This window comes from Bubalus kerabau, chromosome 11 (genome assembly GCF_029407905.1).
Source record: "Bubalus kerabau isolate K-KA32 ecotype Philippines breed swamp buffalo chromosome 11, PCC_UOA_SB_1v2, whole genome shotgun sequence".
NCBI lineage: Eukaryota > Metazoa > Chordata > Mammalia > Artiodactyla > Bovidae > Bubalus > Bubalus kerabau.
The window spans coordinates 50067915-50094137 of record NC_073634.1 but is presented as its reverse complement, the minus strand read 5'-3'; the positions used below and the strand labels follow the sequence as shown (position 1 = coordinate 50094137).

General features: G+C 41.8%; 1 protein-coding gene across 2 annotated transcripts; it reads right to left on the bottom strand.

Annotated features, from left to right (window-relative positions):
* Nucleotides 1-359: 359 nt before the first annotated feature.
* LOC129622432 (immunoglobulin kappa light chain-like) lies at nucleotides 360-24385 on the bottom strand. Of its 2 annotated transcripts, XM_055539109.1 has the most exons (4): nucleotides 24274-24385; nucleotides 23778-24075; nucleotides 5349-5383; nucleotides 360-887 (listed from the first exon to the last, which is right to left on the bottom strand). In XM_055539109.1, the coding sequence occupies exons 1-4, from the start codon at nucleotides 24320-24322 to the stop codon at nucleotides 562-564; spliced, it is 708 nt and encodes a 235-aa protein (XP_055395084.1). In that variant the 5' UTR covers nucleotides 24323-24385; the 3' UTR covers nucleotides 360-561. The 2 variants fall into 2 exon arrangements, 1 of the variants encoding a protein (XP_055395084.1); XR_008699978.1 differs by lacking the exons at nucleotides 5349-5383; nucleotides 23778-24075; nucleotides 24274-24385 and adding an exon at nucleotides 5045-5258 and having other exon boundaries at nucleotides 751-887.
* Nucleotides 24386-26223: the final 1838 nt, after the last annotated feature.

Below are 26223 nucleotides of genomic sequence, written 5' to 3'. Positions count from 1 at the left end.
TACTGAGCCCATGTGCTGCAACTACTGAAGCTCGCATGCTTTGGAACCCATGCTCTGCACCAAGAGAAATCACCTCGGTGAGAAGCCCGTTCACTGCAACTAGAGAGTAGCCCCTGCTCTTTGCAACTAGAGAAACTCCGTGCAGCAATGAAGACCCAGTGTGTGCGTGTGTGCTAAGTCCCTTCAGTTGAGTCCAACTCTTTGTGTCCCTATGGACTATTGCTTGCCAGCCTCCACTGTCCATGGGATTCTCCAGGCAAGTACATTGGAGTGGGTAGACCCAGTGCAGCAGCCCCCCCACCCCCCAAAAATTTAAAAAACAAAACAAAAACCCTTAAATCAGAAAGGAGAGAGAAATCACAGGTGCAAAGATTTACTTTATTTATTCATTGTCCCCCCAACATTAGCATGATTAAAGCCAAAGAGGGGGAGGGGGATGAGGTGGGGAGATGGGTCAGAGGATTGCAATAGGGGTTGATCTGTGGAAAAAGGGCCTGAGGAGGGGTGAGGGGCTGGGACTGAATCAGCACAGGTGACTGGGGAGCCTGTAGACCTCTTGCTCTAACATTCGTTCTTACTGAAGCTCTTGACGAGGGTGGTAGTCAGGCTCTTGTGGCTGACCTCACACGTATAGGCGTTATGGCTTTGGTACTCTGAGCTGGCCAGTGTCAGGATGCTGCTGAGGCTGTAGGTGCTTTTATTGCTGTCCTGGTCTGTGAAACTGTTCTGGAAGTTGCTGCTGCTCTGAGTAACCCCATCCACTTTCCACTTGACATTGATATCTTTGGGGTAGAAATCATTCACCAAGCACACGACAGAGACAGTTCCGGTCTTCAGCTGCTCATCAGATGGTTTGAAGAGGAAGATGGATGGCTGAGCATCAGACCCTGAGGAAGGAAGAACAGAGAAGGGTGTTTAAGTAACAGTGAAGTTCTCTACTGGGGTGCACTGTCTGGGGGTGACCTTGGAAATGCAAGAGAAAGATGTGCAGAGAGCCACATGCTCTTTTTGTAGTATCCAGGGGCCACCCAGGGAAGTCAAGAAGCAAACTCACAATTGCCATGATTTTGAGTTTTTCTGTAGCCCCCTACTCCTTAAGAAAGCTCTGAATTTTTTGTACTCTTTGCAGCCATTCTAAGGCTGCAAAATAATATGAATTTTAGAAAAAAAATGAAGTGAAATATCCCATGAAGATACTCCTCTTTGGGTCAATCCTTGATAGCTTTAAACATTCTCTCCTGCATTAAAATATTAAATAATTAGCATATTTGATACAAAAATTCTTGTAAGTCCTTATATCTTCCAGGGGATTGTCCCAACCTAGGGATCAAATCCAGGTCTCCCACATTGCAGGCAGATTCTTTACTGGCTGAGCCATCAGGGAAGCCCTATCCACTTTTTAATGGAATTTAAAAATTCATTAAAAGATTTTTTTAAAGCCCTAAATAATTTTAGAACTGTTTAAAATACTTAAATAGTTTGAGCAGTTTGAAAAGAGTTTTAAGTTTTCTGACCTTATCTTTCTTTCCTTCATCTGTGTTCCCTGCCTCCTACAAGGGAACCCAGTGCAAGAGGCCAAGAAACAAAACCTCTTGGAGTTTAGAAGTGAGACCAGATCTAACAAGATCACTTCCCCCTTGTCTCTCCTAGTTCTGTGCAGTGATGTCAGGCTGTCTTACACTTCCTGGGCTTCCTTTGGATGTGTTGGGGTCAGACCCACCCTTCATGGGTGAGCCCTAAACTCTGAGTCTGGGTCTGAGCATGTGTGTGTGGGTGTCAACCCCTTCACCGTCTGTGATCAAGCCAGCAACTCTCCCACTCCTTGCAAAAGGCCTCAAAGGGAGACCCCCAGCCCTGGCCTTATGACTGTCACCATATGGGGCAAGTCTCAGGCAGACTCATAGGGTCAACTGTAATTTCAGCCACCTGCCCCAGAGAAACTGATGAGCTTCACTTCTGAGCAGCTGTCAGATGGCCTGCTAGAAATCCCCTTGGTGGGCCTTTGAGTTCTTGAATGAGAGAGTGTGAATTAAATCACAAATAAAGAATTCTTTGCTGGGAGAAGTCACAGATCAGTGAACAGATTTAATAAAGCTATAAACCTCCATGTTAACCAAGCAGTTCAATATCAGATACTGAATTTTTAATGTTTTGATATTTTCTTTTCTTTTACTCTTCGTATTATTTTTTTTTCAGAGAATTTTATAAAATAGCCTATGCAGTAAAATAAGATGAATTCTAGAAAAAAAGGAGATGAAATATTCTATGAAGATACTATTTGGGTCAATCCTTGATGGCTTTAAACATTCTATCCTGCATTAAAATATTAAACAATTATCATATTTGACATGGAAATTCTTGTAAGACCTCATATTAACTTTTTAATAGAGTTTAAAATTAATTGAAAGATTTTTAAAAGGCCCCAAATTATTTTAGAACAGTTTAAAATACTTACATAGTTTAAACAGTTTGAAAAGAGTTTTAAAATGTCCCTAAAATAGTCCTGTCAGGTTGTCCGCAAACCAAAAATAATCTTTTTCAAGTATCACTTTTGAAATTAGCCAGAGTAAACAACAATGACAATAACAAATTTTAGAATGATTTTAAAGGGTAAAACACCCAGATTAAAAATTTTCTATCATGGAATGAGGGGGTTGGGAAATGCTTTTCTATTTTTTATAAAAAATTTATTTAAAAATGCCATTTATAAAAAAATGCCACTGAGTTTTTATCAATGGCATTTATATACGTTTAGATATTTTGTACACCTGAAATATAATCTTACTGAAGCCATTACATTTCTGAAAATTAAAAACATCACAAATTTATCTAATTTTTTTTTCAGCAATATACCTATAATGATATTTAGTTTGAACTTTTAACTCAGTAAGTTAACTGATCAAAACCTGAATGGCGAGATTGCTAGTCTTCAGTTAGATTTTTGCTGGTGTGAATTTTACCCCAAAAGAGTTATATGTATAAAGAGAAAATTATATATATATAAAAATATATATGTTAACTTTTATATATATTTCATTTTGATTGAACATTTATTACTAAACATATTTGATGAGAGGATATTGAAATAATTATAGATCACTGAAAAAATAACTAAGTTCTTTATAGTCCCATACTGGAAATTTTTATTAAGCAGATACAATAATATAAATTTTATTTTTGTAATTGCTGTTAAAAATCAGGCTTCTCCCTATTTTCCCCATGTTAGCTCACGTCCATCATATTTCTGTTCTCTACAGTTAGCGACATGATTCGTATCACTGTGTCAGGAAAGCGGGCCATAACACAGCTGAATGGGCGATCACGGGGTTGGCCATGCCTTTCGCGGCCTTTAGCGGCCAGGTGCGCGGCCACTAGAGCCCAGGGGCCTGGCCGCCAACGTCCTTCAATCACGAAAGACGACGCCCCGAAGTCTAAAGACATCTGCGAGGTCTGCAGACCACGTTAGCGGCCACAGCCCCCACAGCGGTACAAAGACACTGCCAAGTAATAAGAAAAATCATACTCATTAAAATATTTCCTATCTTTTTAACGTCTGTGGGCATCTAAAAAGTGCAATTATTTTATTTTCCTTCACTTAAACAAATTTCTTCAAAGCTGAGTTTTTGGGAGCAACCCTCTTTCCTTCATTTATAAGAGGAGATGTATTTATACATTTCCAGTACAGTCTAATATAGAAATTTGTTTTTTTTTTTTTTAGAGTCATCTGTCAAGGTATAGAACCCCTATAGCATTTCTGAATATTGACAGTTTTTCACTCATTTTAGACTCTAAAAATAACACAGCTGCTGATTCTCAATCAAGCAGAAATTTTAACATAGACAAGTATATTTTTCTAATGTCTTAGTGATTTTTTAGTGCATTCCAATAATTTTTATTGGTATAAAATAATTTATCAGACACATTTCTCTACTTTTCTGTTTTGTACATCTAGCAAAAATCAGTACAATATTTGGCAAATCTCAATGAAAATTAATTCACTTTGGCTCTTTAGAGCTGCAAAGATTCCTTGTTATGGAGGTATTTGAAAAAATTTTAATATCTATCCCAGGGACATTCTACAAATCTTAAGATGTAAAAAATTTAAGTCTCTGTTATGATTTTTAAAAGCTAAACATCTTTATCTTTGAAAAAGTGTCCTTTTTCATCGACACTTATTTTTTCCCCCTTTGAGTCATTTGGTTTAGTTTAAATTAATCTTTTTTGTCTACAAATCCAGTTTTGGAGCTGAGTTTGACTTTTCAAACTGATAATAAATCTGAAATATTCTCATTTACCCATCTCTACAAAACTCATACTTAAGCCTCTAAAAGTCCATACTGGCATTTAGACCCACATTTCAGAAGGTAATAGAGAAAAATTATTTACGTCTAATCTCCAGACGTGTCCCTTGGCCAAAGATGATCCACAGATTTAACTTACTTTCCTCTCAACAAAAAACACTTTTTGCTGCTAATCTCTTTCAATGGTCAGATACAGAGAAAATCTGGCCATTTAGGTGCCACATTAACTAACTAGCTTTTTGCTCTTCCTTGAGACAAACTGATTTCCAGCCCCCGACTCATCTGATTTTTCAGAAGAACCCCATTCTCTTCAAAACTGACCTCAACTCATATCCCAAGCATTAAAACCCCCAAATTTCACAGCTCTATAAGAAAGAAGAGTTGAAAAGTGCACTTACGTTTGATTTCCAGCTTGGTCCCGCCGCCTAACATAATTGACAGTGACGTCCCTGACATATCCCCCTTAACAAAAACCTCCTTCTGAAGCCAATCACAGGAAAAAGCCCAATCCACAGAAAAATCCAGTCATTTCTCTGCCTTTCTCTCCACAAACCCTACTCTCCTTACAAATTCAACAATGTGGCTGTTTGTTCAGCTTAAAAATTGGCTATCTTCTGGTTTTCTGTCTTTTACTTTTTGGGACACCAGGCATGGCTCACGTAACCAAAATATCACAAACTTGCACAACTGATACAACAGGACAAAAGTCTCCAATACAAACAATTGAACAAAAGTTTACTCACATTTGATCTCCACTCTGGTCCTTGGGCCGAAAGTGAACCACAGTGATTCCCCCTAATTTCCGCTTGTACAAATACCTACCCTGAAGGGGCATCAAGCCCCCTTCCCCAATTACATTAAAATTAATCTTAAATTTACCATCAGCTAGCCTCCTATGGAAGAATTTCCCTTCCCCTCCTCTGTACCTAACCTGGGAATGAAATTTGTTTTAGCCCTGACACCGAATTAATGAAAACAGGCAAAAAGGAACAAAAAGTAAACCAATTAGACAGAAACAGCAAAGGATTAGCTGAAAACAATACTTACTTTTGATCTCTATCTTGGTTCCTTGGCCGAAAGTATTTACACAACAGTTCCTCTTAACCTCGTTCCTATACAAAAACCCTTTCCCTTCCTGACCACTGAGCAAAGCTCTGTTTCAGAACAGACCCTTTGCTCCCCAATACATTTCTGAAACTATCACTCAGACAAGTTATTCTCACCCAGAGACTGACTAGTTCTTCATAGAAAATGTGCAATCAGTTCTCCTATTTGATTATGGATGGATTGTAGCTTTGCCTTGGAAGATGGCAGAGTCTGGTTTCATAGAGTCAATGAATGTATGGATCATTTCAGAGACACAGGGATCATAAGACACAGACAACTGAGAAAGGAAAGTTTGGATTTTACTCACGTTTGATTTCCAGCTTGGTTCCTTGACCTAACGTCCATCACAATGATCAGATCAGATCAGTCACTCAGTCGTGTCCGACTCTTTGCGACCCCATGAATCGCAGCATGCCAGGCCTCCCTGTCCATCACCAACTCCCGGAGTTCACTGAGACTCACGTCCATCGAGTCAGTGATGCCATCCAGCCATCTCATCCTCTGTCGTCCCCTTCTCCTCTTGCCCCCAATCCCTCCCAGCATCAGGGTCTTTTCCAATGAGTCAACTCTTCGTATGAGGTGGCCAAAGTACTGGAGTTTCAGCTTTAGCATCATTCCTTCCAAAGAAATCCTGGGGCTGATCTCCTTCAGAATGGACTGGTTGGATCTCCTTGCAGTCCAAGGGACTCTCAAGAGTCTTCTCCAACACCACAGTTCAAAAGCATCAATTCTTCAGCGCTCAGCCTTCTTCACAGTCCAACTCTCACATCCATACATGACCACAGGAAAAACCACAGCCTTGACTAGATGAACCTTTGTTGGCAAAGTAATGTCTCTGCTTAGCTGTACATTATCTCGCTGTATAAAAACCCTTCTCACTAAAGGGGAACAGAGCCTCGGGTCAAGCCGCTGAAGCTTAACTCCCATCTCAAGCAGGTGTGGAGGCCCTGGGGCTTCTCTGATAGAGAATGTTTGTCATTCTTAGGTGAATTCTAAAATCCTAGATGATTTATTTATGTCGATGGCCTAAATAAATGGTCCCATATGTTAGCAATCTCCCACCTCTGGACTGCTACTTACTTATTTACTGGAAAGCAGGTTGAATATAAATTAGAAAGAAAGATAAACTCATTTTATAAAACCTTGTACTTTTAGACAGTTGAAGCATAGTTGATTTACAGTGTTGTGTTAGAGACATCAAAGTGATTCAGCTATACACACACACATATATATTCTTTTTAACATTCTTTTCCATTATACATTATTACAAGGTATTCCAGTAGTCATGTATGGATGTGAGAGTTGGACTATAAAGAAAACTGAGTGCTGAAGAACCGATGCTTTTGAACTGTGGTGTTGGAGAAGACTCTTGAGAGTCCCTTTGACTGCTAGGAGACCAAACCATTCCATCCTAAAAGAGATCAGTCCTGAATGTTCATTGGAAGGACTGATGTTAAAGCTGAAACTCCAATACTTTGGCCATCTGATGCAAAGAGCTGACTCATTGGAAAAGACCCTGATGGTGGGAAAGATTGAGGGCAGGAGGAGAAGGGGACGACAGAGGATGAGATGGTTGGATGGCATCACCAACTCAATGGACATGAGTTTGAGAAAACTCCGGGAGTTGGTGATGGACAGGGAGGCCTGGTGTGCTGCAGTCCATGGGGTCGCAAAGAGCTGGACACGACTGAGAGACTGAATGTATTTCCCTGTGCTATATACAGTAGGGCCTTGTTGTTTATCTCTTTAATATCTGGTATCTGTTAATCCCAAGCTCCTAATTGATCTCTCCCCCATCTTTCCCCTTGGGTAACCATAAATTTGTTTTCCATGTCTATTTCTGTTTTGTAAATAATATCATTTTAAAAACTGTACTTCTTTATACCTTCTCCTGGGGTGAGGGGAGGGGCGGGGCTTGCACATGACAAACCTCATTCAATGTCATTATGAAACTTAGCTTTTCTCAGTTAATAATACTGAAATAATGTTTTTTTCTATTTGAAACTCTTTTTTGCCACCATGTTGTTTTAAAAAAAAGACTAAATGTATTAAATATCAAACCAAGGCCCATGTCTTATTTTGAAATATATTTTGGAGTGAAGCTGTAGATGGCCCATGAAACAAAAACAAAGATCAAAAGAGTATAAAAGTAGACTTTTCTTGGTTAGTTGTCTGTTGTCATAGGACAGGTAGAGCTGGAGGGGTACCCACCATGCCACAATGAGCTGAACCAGGTGTATGCTGTCTTTGGAGCTGCTAGAGAATTGTGGCATGCCTTGATGTTTCCATAGTAACCCCATCAAGGGCCCTGAAGACCTCATTTTTCTGTGAGTCCATCTCTACTTATTCCAGTCCTGTTTCTCTTTTAACTTTCCATTCCCACTTCAGCATACTAAAGTCCTTACTGTTCTCTTGAGACCTCCAGCTTCTACAAAGCTCCCCCTCTTCTTGGAAACACTTTTGTTCACCTGCCTTACTTGTGAACAACTAATTGTCTTTCAAGACTCAATTTAAGAGAGACTTTCTGTTGGATTATCTCCCAGAAAACAACTCAATGTTGTAGAGTACAGAGGCAGGTCACTGAGCCTGTAACACCTAGCTGCTCTTATCTGCAGTTAGATTCTTTCTGCCCTACTGGATTGTAAGCTGTTTGATGTTTCATTGCCTTATATTTGGAAGGTCCAGTCTAGTATCTTCACTTGGTAAATGCTCAACAAACATTTGCAGAATGAATGAAAACAACAAAACAAGAGACAAAAACAAACCATAAATAGTTGAAAAATCAAGACTAGATCAGAGCTGATAAATTATAAAAGACCAAGGATTAATACTGACTATGGTAATAGTAAGTTTTACAAAAGAAATTGTAATAGTAATTCTGAAGTAGGCTCAATACTATATATAAGACTGCACATGAAATGTTGTTTAAAAAGTAAAAAAAGAGAAGTTGTGTTAGGCATATACAGTGGAATATTACTCATTCATAAAAAGGAACGAAATTGGGTTATTTGGAGTGATGTGGATGAACCTAGAGTATGTAATACAGAGTGAAGTAAGTCAGAAAGAGAAAAATACCATATATTAGTGCATATATATGAAATCTAGAAAAATGGTACTGATAAACCTATTTGCAAGGAGGAGTAGAGATGTAGACATAGAGAATGAACTTGTGGATGCAGCAGGGGAAGGAGAGGATGGGATGAATTGAGAGAGGAGCACTGACATATATTGTGTGTAAAATAAATATTAAGAGCTAGTGGGAGACTGCTGTATAGCACCCGGAGCTCAGTTCAGTGCTTAAGGATGACCTAGAGGTGTGGGTTGGTGGGGGGAAAGGGAGGCCCAAGAGGGAGTGAATATATGTATACTTGTAGCTGATTCACTTGTAGCTTATAGTAACTAACACAATGCTGTAAAGCAATTATCCTCCAATCAGAAAAAAAGGTAAAAGAAGAGAAAATAACTGACATCTTCATCATAAACTAATTATGATAGAGCTTTGCAATGGAGCACAAAACAGCTACTAAGAGGATAAAGTAGGTTTCTGCATAGTCACGTAGAAGGTGATATAGAAGATATAGGCTGAATGGTATATATTGTATGATACTATGATCCCATTTTAATTGAATATGTATGGATATGAATAGAGGCTAATTGCAGAAGGAAATACAATCAACTGTGCTCAGTAATTGTCTCCTAAAATTGATTACAGTGGTGTGTTGTTTTGGAAAAAAGGGGAGCAATGTCTTCTCTTTCTACTGTACTATTGTAGATTATTTGGTTTTTAAAAATTATGGGAATATATTCCCATAGAAACACTAAGGCTGTACCAGTTTTGATAGTTTGATATCATCAAGTAGAATTCTCTATAGTCATGAGCAATTGTAAATATAATTTTTAAATGATATATACATGTTTAATTTTTCTTTGTCATTCAAATACTGTTTTAATAATATTTAAATTAAGAGTGCAAAAAAGGTAGGAGTTTTCCTGTTCTGTATAGGAGATATTGTTTTACCAATGTAGGACATGTGGGTGTGATGTGGGGGCTGAAAAATGTATATTCCTAAGTGAGTAAATAGGAGATTGAAAGTGAAGCATGTAAGTAAATGACTATTAAAAGCAGAATTTGCTATTAATAAAAGATTCTTATTATAAAAACTGTTGTGCAAAAGCTAGTTTTTTTGACTACACACAGTAGGATCAATAGGAGTGGTTGTGATGTTTGCTGTAACATCACATGAATCACTGAAAAGTGGCTGAGAACCTTAATGTGTATGTGGTTTATTATTTGAAGGCAAAGGATTTCTTAGAAGCATCTGTGAGGACCTACCATTCTACAGAGTGTCCAGGATGGGCCTTGATAAGATTGATTTACTAAGGAAAAAATAGAGTCAATAAACTAGTCTGAGGGGTTCTTAGATTTATGCATGAATGATGGAAACAGAAAATTTAGGGGAGCATTCCAAAAAACTCATCACTAAAGCTGCTTTCCATGTGGCTGCCAACAAAGTCAGATTCTTAGAATAAATTCTCAACTGCTCATGGTGTGTGTGTGTGCTCAGCTGCTCAGTCGTGTTTGACTCTTTGCAGCCCCATAGACTGTAGCCCACCAGGCTCCTCTGTCCTAGGGAAAGAAAGAAAAAATGAAAGAGAGAAAGACGAAATACATGTGTATAAGTCATCCTGAAAACTGTTGAGAAGCTTTCTGATCAGTGTTCTCAGGTCTAGCATTTCAAGAAACACCATTTTTTTTTTTTAATTTGACACAAGTAACCAGCCTATTTGAAAGGTCTGTCTCCCATCAGTACAATACAGAAAATCACCCAGCATGTCAGAGACACAGTGACACAATTTTGCAAAGTTTGAGGACTGAGGGATTCCCTACCTGGCTCCTGAATGTTTGCGTCTGATAATCCATCCAGAAGTCTGTGGTTCAAAATTTTTTCCAGCTCATAATTCACAGTTGGAGAAGGCAATGGCACCCCATTCCAGTACTCTTGCCTGGAAAATCCCATGGACAGAGGAGCCTGGTAGGCTGTAGTCCATGGGGTCGCTAGAGTCGGACACAACTGAGCGACTTCACTTTCCCTTTTCACTTTCATGCACTGGAGAAGGAAATGGCAACCCACTCCAGTGTTCTTGCCTGGAGAATTCCAGGGACGGGGGAGCCTGGTGGGCTGCCGTCTATGGGGTCGCACAGAGTCGGACACGACTGAAGTGACTTAGCAGCAGCAGCAGCAGCAGCATTCACAGTAAAGTCCAAAGTAGGTGTGGTTCTTTTGGCTTCAGCTTGATTCCTTCCTCCTTAAGATCATACTGTCTGTCCTTTGTACTTGACTTAAGCTGATATTTCAAAATGTGAGGAGGAAATTTTTGAGCCACATTCAGTGGTGATCAGAACCTGATCAATTGCTGTTCTCCAGGCTAGAGTGCCACAAATAGACATCTGACTTGAATCCCCAAGGGGCAAGGATGGCCCTCATTTGGCCAGAAGGAGGAAGACAGAGGAGGTCACTTGAGACCTGGAGATCACTGCTTCTTTGCTGCTTTGGGGCTGTGCCTATTTCCATCCATTTCTGAAGAAAGACATGCTGAGAGAAGCAAAGTCCTTTGCCCAACCATGTGCAAACACATAAGCTGTACTCCTGACCCGAAAGTCTGGTCCCGCTCTGGAAAATGTAGATGCTCATCTTGTTTCTGGGGCTTTCCAGGTGGCGCTAGTGGTAAAGGATCCGACTGTTGGTGCAGGAGATGCAAGAGACTCAGGTTCAGTCCCTGGGGCAGGAAGATCCCCTGAAAGAGGAAATGACAACCCACTCCCGTATTCTTGCTTGGGAAATTCAATGGACGAGGAGACTGGCAGGCTACAGCCCATAGAGTTGCAAAGAGTCAGACACCACTGAGTGCCTGAACGTGCACACAAACACACATATCTTGTTTCCACGAGGACATGAAGGCTGCAGGTGGTTTTTTTTTTTTTTTTTTACACTTTCTAGAGTGAAAGAGAAAACAGTAGCAACATACCAGGGCTTATGAACCCTTGGAGAAGCTCTGACAATGAGATTTATATATTGAATGTTGTGGTTTCCAGTTGGTTTTACACTAGTGATGAACCTTTCAAGCTCTACCCTGGAGTTCCCTGGCCCCTTGTCTGTCTACTTGGCATGCAATCCTGTGTCCCCCTCACCCTGCTGCACAGAAACCCATTGCAGACAACTACTGTGATTGAGCCAGCTCTGCATGCAGCCATGGAGTCCCTGAATTCAGGCTTGGCTCTGTCACGCGAGTGTATGTTCCTTGGTTCTTCGTCTTATCACAACAAAGATTTGGAGCGACAGACATTAAAGCCCTCAGCGCGTCACAGCTCTCGGGTCTTGGACAAACCGTGTTATAGCTCTTAGGCAAATCAGTGTTACAGCTCTATTTTATTTAGAAGATAGCAGGAGAATCCATCCTCGAAGCGTGAGGGCAACCCAAAGACTTGAAGAGAAGAGTGTGGAGGAGAGCTCGGGGAGAGAGAGTGTGAGCGAGGGAGAGAGAAAGAGCGCACACACGTGGGAGAGAAAGAGAGCGAGAAAGTGCTTTGGCTCCTCCTTTTGTATGTTTTTTCCTCCACCTGGGCCTGCCCTATGCAAATTGGGCTTAGCCAGGAGTGCTGTTTGTTCTACCTGAAGTCTTCACTCTGGTCCTCGGACCTTCCTTTGACCTTCCTTTGTTCTATTTTCGCGGGCTTTTCCCTTCCTTGTCTTTTGCCACCGCCATTTTGGACTCCTTTTCCCTATTCTACCTACCTAACAGTGCCTCACATTTTTGCCTTTGTTGTCAAAATCTTCAAATCCCTCATGAACACTCTACCCTGCTTTCTGCTGACTCAGGACTACTCAGTGAGAGGCCCCTCCCACCCCTCTGACCACTTCCCCCTTCCTCCTCTTCCCAGTCTTGCTCATTTTGACTAAGAACTTGGGCTCTGGATCTTTTCTGTCCACTGACCTGCATTGCCTCCTTCCCTTGATATGTATGTCCTGATTCCATTTCAAAAGGATTTCAATCTCACTCTACTTTCCAATTCTGCCCCCCGCCCCCCCCCCCACCGCCCCCCTCCTCCTCATTCTGTTCAGCTCCAGGGGTCAGTTAAGCTGCTTACCACACAACCTAATATTTTGCTGCTGCTGTCTCTGCCCTGTTCTTTCTGTACTTGTGGGTTTATTTGTTTCTTTTTTCTGATTGTACCACAAAACTTGTGGCTTTCAGTTCCTTGATCAAGGATTGACCCTGGGGCCCTTGGCAATGAGAATGTGGAGTCCTAACCACTGGACTGCCAGGGAATTTGCTTTGGGTTTATTTCTTTAAAAAATCATTTTTGCAATTTAGATTTAAAAAATTTGTATTTATTTATTTAAAATTTACTTATTTATTTGACTGCTCTGGGTCTTAGTCAAGGCACACAAATTCTTCTTCATTGCAGCCTGCCAGATCTTTAGTTGCAGCATGAGGGATCTTTAGTTGTGGCATGTGGGATCTAGTTCTTTGACCAGGGATGGAACCCAGGTCCCCTGCATTGGGAGCATGAATTCTTAAGGGGAAGTATTGTGATTGGATGTATGAGTTTAATCACTCTTCTTAAACTTGATTTTTCTTAAATTGGCTCCTTTGGTTTCTAAGTGGGGTTAAACTAGGCTTGTTCTTGGCTCTTAATCCCATGTTGCTGTTCAGTTGCTCAGTCATGTCCAACTCTTTGTGACTCCATGCACTGCATGCCAGGCTTCCCTGCCCTTCACCATCTTCTGGAGCTTGTTCAAACTCATGTTCATTGGATCAGTGATGCCATCCAACCATCTCATCCTCTGTCATCCCCTTCTCCTCCTGCCCTCAATCTTTCCCAGCATCAAGGTCTTTTCAAATGAGTTATTTCTCCACATCAGGTGGCCAAAGTATTGGAGCTTCAGCTTCAGCATGAGTCTTTCCAATGAATATTAGGGTTGATTTCCTTTAGGATTGACTGGTTTGATCTCCTTGGGACTCTCAAGAGTCTTCTCCAAATCACAGTTCAAAAGTATCAATTCTTCAATGCTCAGCCTTCTATATGGTCCAATCTCATATCCATACATGACTACTGGAAAAACCATAGCTTTGCTAGACGGACCTTTGTCAGCAAATTAATGTCTCTGCTTTATAATATGCTGTCTAGATTTGTCATAGCTTTTCTTCCAAGGAACATCTTTTTTATTTTTAAACTTTATAAAATTGTATTAGTTTTGCTGAATATCGAAATGAATCCACCACAGGTATACATGGGTTCCCCATGCTGAACCCTCCTCCCTCCTCCCTCCCCATACTATCCCTCTGGGTCGTCCCAGTGCACCAGCCCCAAGCATCCAGTATCGTGCATCGAACCTGGACTGGCAACTCATTTCATACATGATATTATACATGTTTCAATGCCATTCTCCCAAATCTTCCCACCCTCTCCCTCTCCAACAGAGGATCTTTTAATTTCATGGCTTCAGTCATCATCTGCAGTGATTTTAGGGCCCAAGAAAATGAAGTCTGTCACTGTTTCCATTGTTTCCCCATCTATTTGCCATGAAGTTATGGGACCAGATGTAGGGTTGTCCAGTGAGGGGACTTCCCTAATATTTGGAAGCCCAAAGAGAAGTCTTCAATATTATCCATGGGTTATATATGTGCATGCATGCTCAGTTGTGTCCGACTCTTTGCGACCCCATGGACTGTAGCTCACCAGGCTCCTCTACCCATGGAATTTTGCGGGCAAGAATACTGGAGTGGGTTGCCATTTCCTTCTCCAGGCGATCTTCCCAACGCATGGATCAAACCCACGTCTCTTGTGGCTCCTGCATTGGCAAGTCGTTTCCTCACCACTGAGCCTTTCTGCAGGATAATATATGAACAGAGGTGAGAACCATAGGATCACCTAGTGAGGTGCTCCAGGCAGGTAGGAGCATCAACATCCTTCCCCCTAGGTTTCCTACCCAAGTCTGAGGACCACATGGTTAGGCACTCTGTATCTCCAATAGCAGAGGTGCTCTGGCTTTGGGGAAACCATGTGGGAATTTTCCATTTCTGGCATCCACTTCCCTTATTAGCATATCCCCAAGCATGTGAATATTGTACTTTAGACCCTAATTTCTTGCTTTAAACAACTTCTGTTTGAACTATCTAGAGTGACTTCTTTTTGCTGCATGAACCCTTGTGTGTGTGCATGCGTGCCTGCTCAGCAGCTCAGTCGTGTCTCACTCTTCTGTGACCCCCTCTTCTGTGCCAGGCTCCTCAGTCCACGGGATTCTCCAGGCAAGAATACTGGAGTGGGTAGCCATTTCCTCCTCCAGGGGATCTTCCCGACCCAGGGATCAAACCCACATCTCCTTCATTGGCAGGAGGATTCTTTACCGCTGAGCCACCTGGAAAGCCCAAATCAGGCTCCTCAGGGTAAATCATCTCTGTTTATGTTAAATCAGGAGTGACCCGGCCATGTCTGTGCTGCTGGTGCTGTAGAGGAAGAAAGAGGGTTAGGGTGTACTGAGGAGCCTCCTGCCCCTTCTGCCAAAACCTTCCAGTGACTTTCAAAGTGGGGGTGCATCCGAGAGTATTTGTGCATTGTTTTCAACAGATGGAGGAACTAGGAGGAGTAGCTGGGGCAGCCCAGCTTCACCCATCTGCTTCCTTGGGTGGTTTATGTTCGTGTGTGTGACACTGTGGGAGGTAAACCGTGATCCTGCTGACAGTAGTAAGTTGCAATATCATCAGCCTTCAGACTGCTGATGGTGAGGGTGAAATCTGTTCCAAATCCACTGCCACTGAACTGGGATGGGAACCAGGAAGGTGACCTGGGTACTGCATAGATGAGGAGCTTAGGAGCTTTCCCTGGTTTCTGTTGATACCAGGCTAATTTAGTGTCAATGCTCTGACTGGCCTGGCAAGTGATGGAGACTCTGTCTCCTAGAGATGCAGACAGGGAGGATGGAGACTGGGTTACCTGGATGTCACATCTGGCACCCGAGATTGGAAACATAAAAACATATATCCACAGGATTAGCCAAGTTATAAGAGGACGTCCCTGAAGGACCAGATAGTACTGACCACACTGGGCTGCACAAATCCCCAGTGTTCTCCCTCCTTTCCTGGGAGCCAGAGCAGCAGGAGACCAAGGAGCTGCCCAGGAGCCCTCATGTTCACTGTGCATTCTAACCGGGACAGACTCCTGCTCAGGCTGTGATCAGACTATTAGGAAGTGTCTGGGGTAGTGGGCTGAGCTCTGGGGACATGCAAATCAGCAGGGGAAGGGCAGGGCTGGTCGAGGCTGCAGGGCTGGTTGAGGTCAGTAACCGCACAGAAGCAATGAGTTCCCAGCATCCCACGTCAGACCAGAGCAACACAAATTAGCCCACAGAGAACATGTTTCTTCATGCAGGCCATAGGACACAATCAGCCTACCATGCTATGATTGGAATGTTTGATTTTGCTCCCTTCGGAGTTGAAAACATGCTTTTCTTGCTATCTCTCCAACTAAGGCAGAGTCTTTCAGGTATGGCACACACCGAAAACTTCAAAAATTTTATAACTTTTTTCAAATGAGAGCCTATGTACATGATGGAGGCCAGTGGGGCCTTCTCTTTGATCCTCTGATGCTCTTAGTAAGATAAATTGTTAGCAGTACCAGCAAGAAATGCTATGAAGTAGAAGAGCAATAAAAATGCACACAGTCATGATTTGTAAAGAAAGCACTAGACATTGGGTATCTGTCATCACTAACCTTTCATCTCCAGCTAAGCATTTATGTATGGTCTGTCCCATTATCTCCATCAAGACCAGCCAAGATCAGAAATTTTCTATCTGCACATCTGAGAAATATCAGCCATCTTCCTAATTCTGTGTGCTCTTACTTTGACTGTGTGGATCACAACAAACTGTGGAAAATTCTTAAAGAGATGGGAATACAAGACCACCTTTACCTTCCTCCTGAGAAATTTGTATGCAGGTCAATAAGCAACAGTTAGAACCAGACATGGATCAACAGACTGGTTCCATACTGGGGAAGGAGTATGTCAAGACAGTATATTACTTCTATGCAGAGTACATCATGTGAAATGCTGGGCTGGATGAAGCACAAGCTGGAATCAAGGTTGCTGGGAGAAATATCAATAACTTCAGATATGCAGATGACACCACCCTTATGGCAGAAAGTGAAGAGGAACTAAAAAGCCTCTTGATGAAAGTGAAAGAGGAGAGTGAAAAAGTTGGCTTAAAACACATGTATACCTGTGGCGGATTCATTTTGATATTTGGCAAAACTAATACGATTTTGTAAAGTTTAAAAATTAAAAAAAAAAAAAAAACCTCAACATTCAAAAAAATGAAGATCATGGCATGTAGATGGGGAAACAATGGAAACAGTGACAGACTTTATTTTCTTGGGCTCCAAAATCACTGCAGATCGTGGCTGCAGTCATGAAATTAAAAAACACTTGCTCCTTGGAAGAAAGCTATGACCAGTCTAGACAGCATATTAAAAAGCAGAGATATTACTTTGCTGACAAAGGTCCACCTAGTCAAAGCTATGGTTTTTCCAGTAGTCATGTATGGATGTGAGAGTTGGACTATAAAGAAAGCTGAGCACTGAAGAATTGATACTTTTGAACTGTGGTGTTGGAGAAGACTCTTGAGAATCCCTGGGACTGCAAGGAGATCAAGCCAGTCAATCCTAAAGGAAATCAGTCCTGAATATTTATTAGAAGGACTAATGCTAAAGCTGAAATGCCATTCCTTTGGCTACCTGATGTAAAGAACTGACTCATTTGAAAAGACCCTGATGCTGGGAAAGATTGAACACAGGAGGAGAAGGGGATGACAGAGGATGAGATGGTTGGATGGCATCGCCGACTCGATGGACATGAGTTTGAGCAAGGTCTGGGAGTTGACCTATGGACAGGGAAGCCTGGTGTGCTGCAGTCCATGAGGTCACAAAGCAATGGACATGACTGAGCGACTGAACAGATTACACATATTTATGCTAGATGTTCCCTGAATTCTACATATTATTCCTCATGCTTTCTCTCCTGTCTTTCCCCAAGGTCTTCTTATTTAGAAGCCAAGGTCTTCCCTAGACCAAATGCCCATTTATACCCTTGCACTTATTAATACTATGTTCCTTAAACTGCATATTGCACCATCCTATCACAAAATCTTTTCAAGATCCTAAGAGAGTCTTGGATTTAAGATATTAGAACCCAAGCGTGATGAGGAAGCAGTCACATAGGAAGATGAAGGTGGAAGACCCGTGTGGAATATGGAGTCCATAATATGATAGGGCATCTTAGAATCTTGTCTGGGAAACTCCATGGACAGAGGAGCCTGGTGGGCTACAGTCCATGAGGTGGCAAAGAGTTGGACACGACTGAGAGACTGAGCACATAAATTAGTTTTTAGGCTTTCTTCAGTTGGCTTGAAAAAGTACAGCTGATAGCAAGAAAATTTTACATTTAGGAATTTTTGCTGAATGGTATTGAGGAATCACAGTTTTAAATTGGTTGCCGAGCCTCTCATAGATCTCACATTTCCTGGAGTAGTGATATGATATTTTTGTCTCCTTTTCATCATACATTATTTGTCTTCACAGCTTACTGCACACGTACTTTTGATGTTATGCTCTGATGCTTTGCGTAGGCTCCTGGAGCTCTAGGCAGGATGCTCAGGGCTCTATTAAAGGAGTTTCCTGAAGATGGGGCCTGAGTGTGTCAGAAGAGTGAGAAGCAGCAAGATAATGCCACAGCCATAACTCCTTATCTTTCTGGCCTTCTGGGTCTCAGGTGAGAGACTGAGGGAAGAAGTATCTTTATAAAATTAAAAGATGATTTTACCATGCAAAATGAGTAAATCATTTTACTTAAATGGTGTAATTAGTTATGATAAGGAGCAAACCCTACATTTTTTATATATATGCTTTAATATATGAATGATGCAATGTATAATCGCCATTCCATCATGATTGCAGGTGTCTCTGGGGACGTCATGATGACCCAGTCTCGAAGTTCCTTGGCTGTGTCTGCAGGAGAAGAAGATCATCATCAACTACAGGTCCAGCCAGAATCTTCTATACTTCAACCAGAAAACCTAGTTTGCCTGGTACCAGCAGAAACTGTGGGCTTCCCCAGTGGCACAGTGGTAAAGAATACGCCTGCCATGTAAGAGCTTCAGGAGATGTGGGTTTGATCTCTGGGTCAGGAAAGTCTCCTGGAGCCAGATTAACAGACTTTTTTTTTTTCCATCTTCTTCCTTTACAACCACTAGTACCTTGAGTAACTTAAGCTCTAAGTACTTCTAAGTAGCTCTAAGCACTAATGATTGTTCATCATTAGGGGGGTTATTATGAGATAATTGCTATAGGTGAATAAACCCTTGCTACAATATTCAACACTTAGTAAATCTCTAAGACTTCATTGATCACTGAGGAAGGCTTTCTTATCTCTCCTTGCTATTCTTTCGAACTCTGTATTCAAATAGGTATATCTTTCCCTTTCTCCTTTGTCTTTTGCTTCTCTTCTTTTCACAGCTATTTGTAAGGCCTCCTCAGACAAACTTTTTGCTTTTTTTTTTCTTGGAGATGGTGTTGATCCCTGCCTCCTGTACAGTGTTATAAACCTCCATCCATAGTTCTTCAAACACTCTGTCTATCAGATCGAATTCCTTGAATCTACTTGTCACTTCCATTGTATAATTTAGGTCATACCTGAATGGTCTCTGGATGCTTTTGAACTGTGGTGTTGGAGAAGACTCTTGAGAGTCCCTCCAACTGCAAGGAGATCCAACCAGTCCATCCTAAAGGAGATCAGTCCTGGGTGTTCATTGGAAGGACTGATGCTAAAGCTGAAACTCCAATACTTTGGCCACCTCATGCGAACAGTTGACTCATTGGAAAAGACTCTGATGCTGGGAGGGATTGGGGGCAGGAGGAGAAGGGGATGACAGAGGATGAGATGGCTGGATGGCATCACTGACTTGATGGACATGAGTTTGAGTGAACTCTGGGAGTTGGTGATGGATAGGGAGGCCTGGCATGCTGCGATTCATGGGGTCACAAAGAGTCGGACACGACTGAGTGACTGAACTGAACTGACTGAATGGTCTAGTGATTTTCCCTACTTTCTTCAATTTAAGTCTGAATTTGGCGATAAGGAGTTCATGATCTGAGCCACAGTCAGCTCCCAGTCTTGTTTTTGCTGACTGTATAAGGTTCTCCAGAAAATGGCAACTCACTCCAGTGTTCTTGCCTGGAGAATCCCAGGGATGGGGGAGCCTGGTGGGCTGCCGTCTATGGGGTTGCACAGAGTCGGACACGACTGAAGTGACTTAGCAGCAGCAGCAGCAGCAGCAGCATAGAGGTTCTCCATCTTTGGCTGCAAGGAATATAACTGATCTGATTTCGGTACTGACCATTCTGTGATGTCCATGTGTAGAGTTTTCTCTTGTGTTGTTGGAAGAGGGTGTTCGCTATGACCAGTGCATTCTCTTGGCAAAACTCTATTATCCTGCTTCATTCTGTACTCTAAGGCCAAATTTGCCTACTATTTCAGGTATTTCTTGACTTCCTACTTTTGCATTCCAGTCCCCTATAATGAAAAAACATCTTTTGTGGGTGTTAGTTTTAGAAGGTTTTGTAGGTCTGTATAGAACCGTTCAACTTCAGCTTCTTTAGCATTACTGGTCGGGGCATAGACTTGCATTACTGTGATACTGAATGGTTTGCCTTGGAAACGAACAGAGATCATTCTGTTGTTTTTGAGATTGCATCCAAGTACTGCATTTTGGACTCTTGTTGACTATGATGGCTACGCCATTTCTTCTGAGGGATTCCTGCCCACAGTAGTAGATATAATGGTCATCTGAATGAAATTCACCCATTCCAGTCCATTTTAGTTCGCTGATTCCTAAAATGTTGATGTTCACTCTTGCCATCTCTTGTTTGACTACTTCCAATTTGCCTTGATTCATGGACATAACATTCCAGGTTCTTATGCAATATTGCTCTTTACAGCATTGGACTTTATTTCCATCACCAGTCATATCCACAACTGGGTATTGTTTTTGCTTTGGTTCGTCTCATCAGTCTTTCTGGAGTTATTTCTTCACTGATCTCCAGTAGCATATTGGGTGCCTACCGACCTGGGGAGTTCATCTTTCCGTGTCCTATCTTTTTGCCTTTTCATACTGTTCATGGGGTTCTCAAGGCAAGAATACTGAAGTGGTTTGCCATTCCCTTCTACAGTGGACCATGTTTTGTCAGAACTCAGCACCATAACCTGTCTGTCTTGGGTGGCCCTACACAGCATGGCTCATAGTTTCATTGAGTTCCAAGGCTGTGGTCCATGTGATCAGATTAGTTAGTTTTCTGTGATTGTGATTTCCAGTCTGTCTGCCCTCTGATGGAGAAAGATAAGAGGATTATGGAAGCTTCCTGATGGAGAAAAGGAAAGATACACCCATTTGAATGCAGAGTTCCTAAGAATAGCAAGGAGAGATAAGAAACACTTTCTCAGTGATCAAAGCAAAGAAACAGAGAAAAACAATAGAATGGAAAAGACTAGAGATCTCTTCAAGAAAATTAGAGATAACAAGGGAACACTTCATGCAAAGATGGGCTCAATAAAGGACAGAAATGGTATGGACCTAACAGAAGCAGAAGATATTAAGAAGAGGTGGCAAGAATACAAAGAAGAACTATACAAAAGAGATCTTCATGACCCAAATAATCATGATGGTATGATCACTCACCTAGAGCCAGACATCCTGGAATGCAAAGCCAAGTGGGCCTTAGGAAGCATCACTATGAACAAAGCTAGTGGTGGTGATGGAATTCCAGTTGAGCTATTTCAAATCCTGAAAGATGATGCTGTGAAAGTGCTGCACTAAATATGCCAACAAATTTGGAAAACTCAGCTGTGGTCACAAGACTGGAAAAGGTCAGTTTTCATTCCAGTCCCAAAGAAAGGCAATGCCAAAGAATGCTCAAACTACTGCACAACTGCACTCATCTCACATGCTAGCAAAGTAATGCTCAAAATTCTCCAAGCCAGGCTTCAACAGTGCGTGAACCATGAACTTCCAGTAGTTCAAGCTGGATTTAGAAAAGGCAAAGGAACCAGAGGTCAATTGCCAAAATTCACTGGATCATCAAAAAAACAAGAGAGTTCTAGAAAATCTTTTATTTCTGCTTTATTGACTATGCCAAAGGCTTTGACTGTGTGGATCACCACAAACTGTGGAAAATCCAAGAGATGGGAATACCAGACCATCTGAACTGCCTCTTGAGAAATCTGTATGCAGGTCCGGAGGCAATAGTTAGAACTAGACATGTAACAACAGACTGGTTCCAAATAGGGAAAGGAGTATGTTAAGGCTGTATATTGTCACCCTGCTTATTTAACTTATATGCAGAGTGCATCATGAGAAATGCCAGGCTGGATGAAGCACAAGCTGGAATCAAGATTGCCGAGAGAAATATCAATAACCTCAGACATGCAGATGACGCCATCTTTATGGCAGAAAGCAAAGAAGAACTAAAGAGCCTCTTGATGAAAGTGAAAGAGGAGAGTGAAAAAGTTGGCTTAAAACTCAACATTCAAAAAACGAAGATCATGGCATCTAGATGGGGAAATAGATGGGGAAACAGTGGAAACAGTGACAGACTTTATTTTCTTGGATCAGTACAAAATCACTGCAGATGGTGACTGCAGCCATGAAATTAAGACACTGGCTCCTTGGAAGAAAAGCCATGACCAACCTAGATAGCATATTAAAAAGCAGAGACATTACTTTGCCCACAAAGTTGGTCTAGTCAAAGCTATGGTTTTTCCAATAGTCATGTATAGATGTTAGACTATAAAGAAAGCTGAGTGCCAAAGAATCGATGGTTTTGAACTGTGGTATTGGAGAAGACTCTTTAGAGTCCCTTGGACTGCAAGGAGATCCAACCAGTCCATCCTAAAGGAAATCAGTACTGAATATTCAATGGAAAAACTGATGCTGAAGCTGAAACTCCAATACTTTGGCCACCTGATGTGAAGAGCTGACTCATTGGAAAAGACCCTGATGCTGGGAAAGATTGAAGGAGGGAGGAGAAGGGGATGACAGAGGATGAGATGGTTGGATGGCATCACCGACTCAAAGGACATGAGTCTGAGTAAACTCCAGGAGTTGGTGATAGACAGGGAGGCCTGGCTTGCTGCAGTCCTTGGGGTTGCAAAGAGTCAGACACAACTGAGTGACTGAACTGACTGAAGACTTCCTTACATGGCAATTGGCCATGTAGTTATTGTTTGTGTATATTATTGTTAGTAGTAGTAGTATTAGTAAAAATATCAGTAGTATAAATAGGCATATTTCCTTGAATTTGTAATAGTAATAGTAGTAGAAATAGTCATATTCCTTGAATATGGGTTCTTTTTGTTGGTCTAGTTTTCTGTCTTTAAAAATACTTCTCAGAGTGCTTTTCAGAGAAGAGATTCAAAGACTGTGCCATGATGGAACTCTGCTTAATGTTATGTGGCAGCCTGGATGGGAGGGGAGTTTGGGGGAGAATGGATACATGTATATGTGTGGCTGAGTTTCTTCGCTGTTCACCTGAAACTATCACAACACTGTTAATTGGTTATTCCCCAATCCAAAATAAAAACTTAAAAAAATAAGTTACAAGGATATATTGTGCAACACAGGAAAAATAGCCAATATTTTATAATAACTATAAATGAATGTGGAGCTTCCCTGGTGGTTTAGACTGTAAAGAATCTGCCTGCAAAGCAGGAGACTCAGGTTCAATCTCTGTGTCTGGAAGACCCATGGAGAAGAGCATGGCAACCCACTCCTGTATTCTTGCCTGGAGAATTTCATGGACAGAGGAGCTTGGCGGGCTACAGTTCATGGGGTCACAAAGAATCAGACACGACTGAGAGACTTTCACATAAATGAATATAATTTTAAAAAATTGTGAATCTATGTTGTACACTGGAAACACATATTACACAAATATACCTCAATAAAAGGTAATAACAATAAACTTTTTACACACCGTGAAAAGACCGTGCTGTGGACAAACTCCTCTGCAGGCCTGAAATGGAAATCTCTTTTTAGAATAAATTAAATAGAGGTTGGAGGGTTTTGTGTTGTCCAGAAAGGAAGCTTTCAAAGGACTGAAGTCCCTCGCAAGGATTATCCTTGCACCCTGCAAACCCTTGCTCAAAGTAAACCCTGCAGCTCTGAACAGAGCACACGGCACAGAGCAGCTGCTGTAACCACCAACCCTCAGCACATAACTGGCCTGGGAGGACTGTTTATGTTTGGGGCTGTAACACTGTGGGAGGAAATGCATAATCCTGCTGGCAGTAATACGTGGCAGCATCATCAGCCTCTACCTGGCTGATTGTGAAAACAAATTCTGTCTCAGATTGAGTCGCAGTGAACCTCTCTGGGACACCATTATAACGATTATCAGCATCATAGATGAGAATCATAGGAGCCTGGCCAGGTTTCTGCTTATACCAGCTTAAGTAATCACTAATGCTTTGATTGGCTCTGCAAGTGATGGAGATGCTCTCTCCTAGGGGTACAGTGATGTAGGCTGGAGTCTGGTAGAGCACAGCCTCCCCACTGGCAGCTGAGAAAGAAGCAAAGCACAAAGTCACCATGGTTGACAAATCCCATACCACTTGCCTCCCAGCAGAGTTTAACTGCACTGGGGTCTCCAAGAAGGGATTGGGGGTCAGAGATCCAGAGAACCTGGGCAGGATTTCCCAGTTAGCAGGGAAGAATTCCCATCATTTCCGGGGTGTATCCCCTGCATTCCCCTTCTCACCTGGGAGCCAGAAGAACAGAAAGCATGAGAGTTGAGTCAGGACACCCATGTTTCATCCAGGTCCTGCCTGAGCTTCTTTTTTCTTGCCCAGAATCACTTAGATTCACTTGCCTCAAAATCACTTGCCTCAAAATCGCTATTTATGAGGATTCTGAAGAGCAAAAATGGACTCTGGAGAAAGCATGCAAATCATGAGGGGTTAAGCAGTTTTGTCCTTGCAGCTGCAGAGCCAGCTGCTGTGGGGCTCAGGGCCTCCTGGGTGCTCACATCATGGATCCACATTTAGTCCCAAGGGTTTTCTCTCTGGTATTTGTAAGATAAAATCATCTCTACATTTTGTGGTACTTATCTGTACTGAGGGTCTAAAATCTAATTACAATAGGAAGGTCTTTTTGTAAAAATTTAGAAAGAAAATAGTTATATAGATCTCTAAGACTTAAATTTTAATTTGAACCTATTGTGTATTATATGAGCTATCAAGTTCTCGAGATGGGTGTGAAATATTGGTTCTAACTTGATAGATCCTTTTTAATCTTTTCTACATTTCTCTAACACTGGCCTCATGATTTACAATAAGGAGAAAGTACTGCTGTGACTTTTGAGTTTGTTCCAGTAGTTTCTTCAGGCATTTAATGCAGGGCCTTTGTAACATCTCACGCTTAGAAACCTATTCCTGGGCCGTATTTTAAAATGGAGGATTTTATCTGTTCACGGGCCAAGAAATCATTTAATTTAGAGTAGCAGTCCACAACCTTTTTGCTACCAGGGACTGGATTCGTGGAAGAAAATTTTTCCATGGATGGGGGAGGGGGAATAGTTTGGGGATGATTTGAGCGCAGTAGGGTTTGCACTCTTATGAGAATCTAATGCCGCGCTGATCTGACAGGAGATGGACCTCAGGCAGTAAGGTGAGCAATGAGGAGCAGTTGTAAACATAGATGAGGCTTTGCTCACTTGCTCATCCCCCCTCGCCTCCTGCTGTGTGGCCCAATTCCTAACAGGCCTCGGACTGGTAGCATTCCATTGCCTGGGGTTTGGGGACCCCATATTCAGAGGGTCATGACCAGATAGTTTAATGACAATAGCTAGAATAATGGAATAAAATAGAATAGAATGGAAAATGAATATGTGATATGGTCTTACGGTAAGTCTGTTTTGTGGGTTTTTAAAATATGTATTATACCTATGTTGTATATATGTGTGTGCTGTGCTGTGCTTGGTTGCTCAGTTGTGTCTGACTCTTTGCAACCCCATGGACTGTAGCCCGTCAGGCTCCTCTGTCCATGGGGATTCTCCAGGCAAGAACACTGGAGTGGGTTGTCATGCCCTACTCCAGGGGATCTTACCAACCCAGGGATAGAACCCAGGTCTCCCGCGTTGCAGGCAGATTCTTTACCATCTGAGCCACCAGGGAAGCCCATATATATGTGTGACTGTGATCTAAAAACCTAAGGGGCACTGGCTTAAGGATGCCTACTTTACCCAGTGTAGATGTCTTGCCTCTCTAAGAAAGCATTAGAGACCCTGACAATGTGGAGATGTATGTGCAAATCAGTCTTTGGGAGGTGAATGGGCATCTTGCTTGGTTTTCTCCTAGCTAATTGATAGAAGGAAACAGCTTTCATCCCCATTAGTATTGATCTTCAAGTTTTCTCCCCAAAACATCATGGACTTTAGTTACCTCGAGTAATCTGTCATGTTCTATCACCTGGTTAACTGTTTAAGAATTTTAGAGCCAAGTGTTAGAAACTGTCTTTCTCCAGTACCTAGTGAATTAAAGTTTACAAAGCATTCAAGTGACTTGGGTCAAGAGAAATTTATCTGGCTAGAAAAATCTCGTTCTTCTAACTAAAAAGCTTATAGTCCCTATTTAAGGCAAAAAAACACAGAATTTCGTGCCTCAGGCAGTGAATGTGCAATACTTGGGAACCAGTTGTTATAGACTGGTGA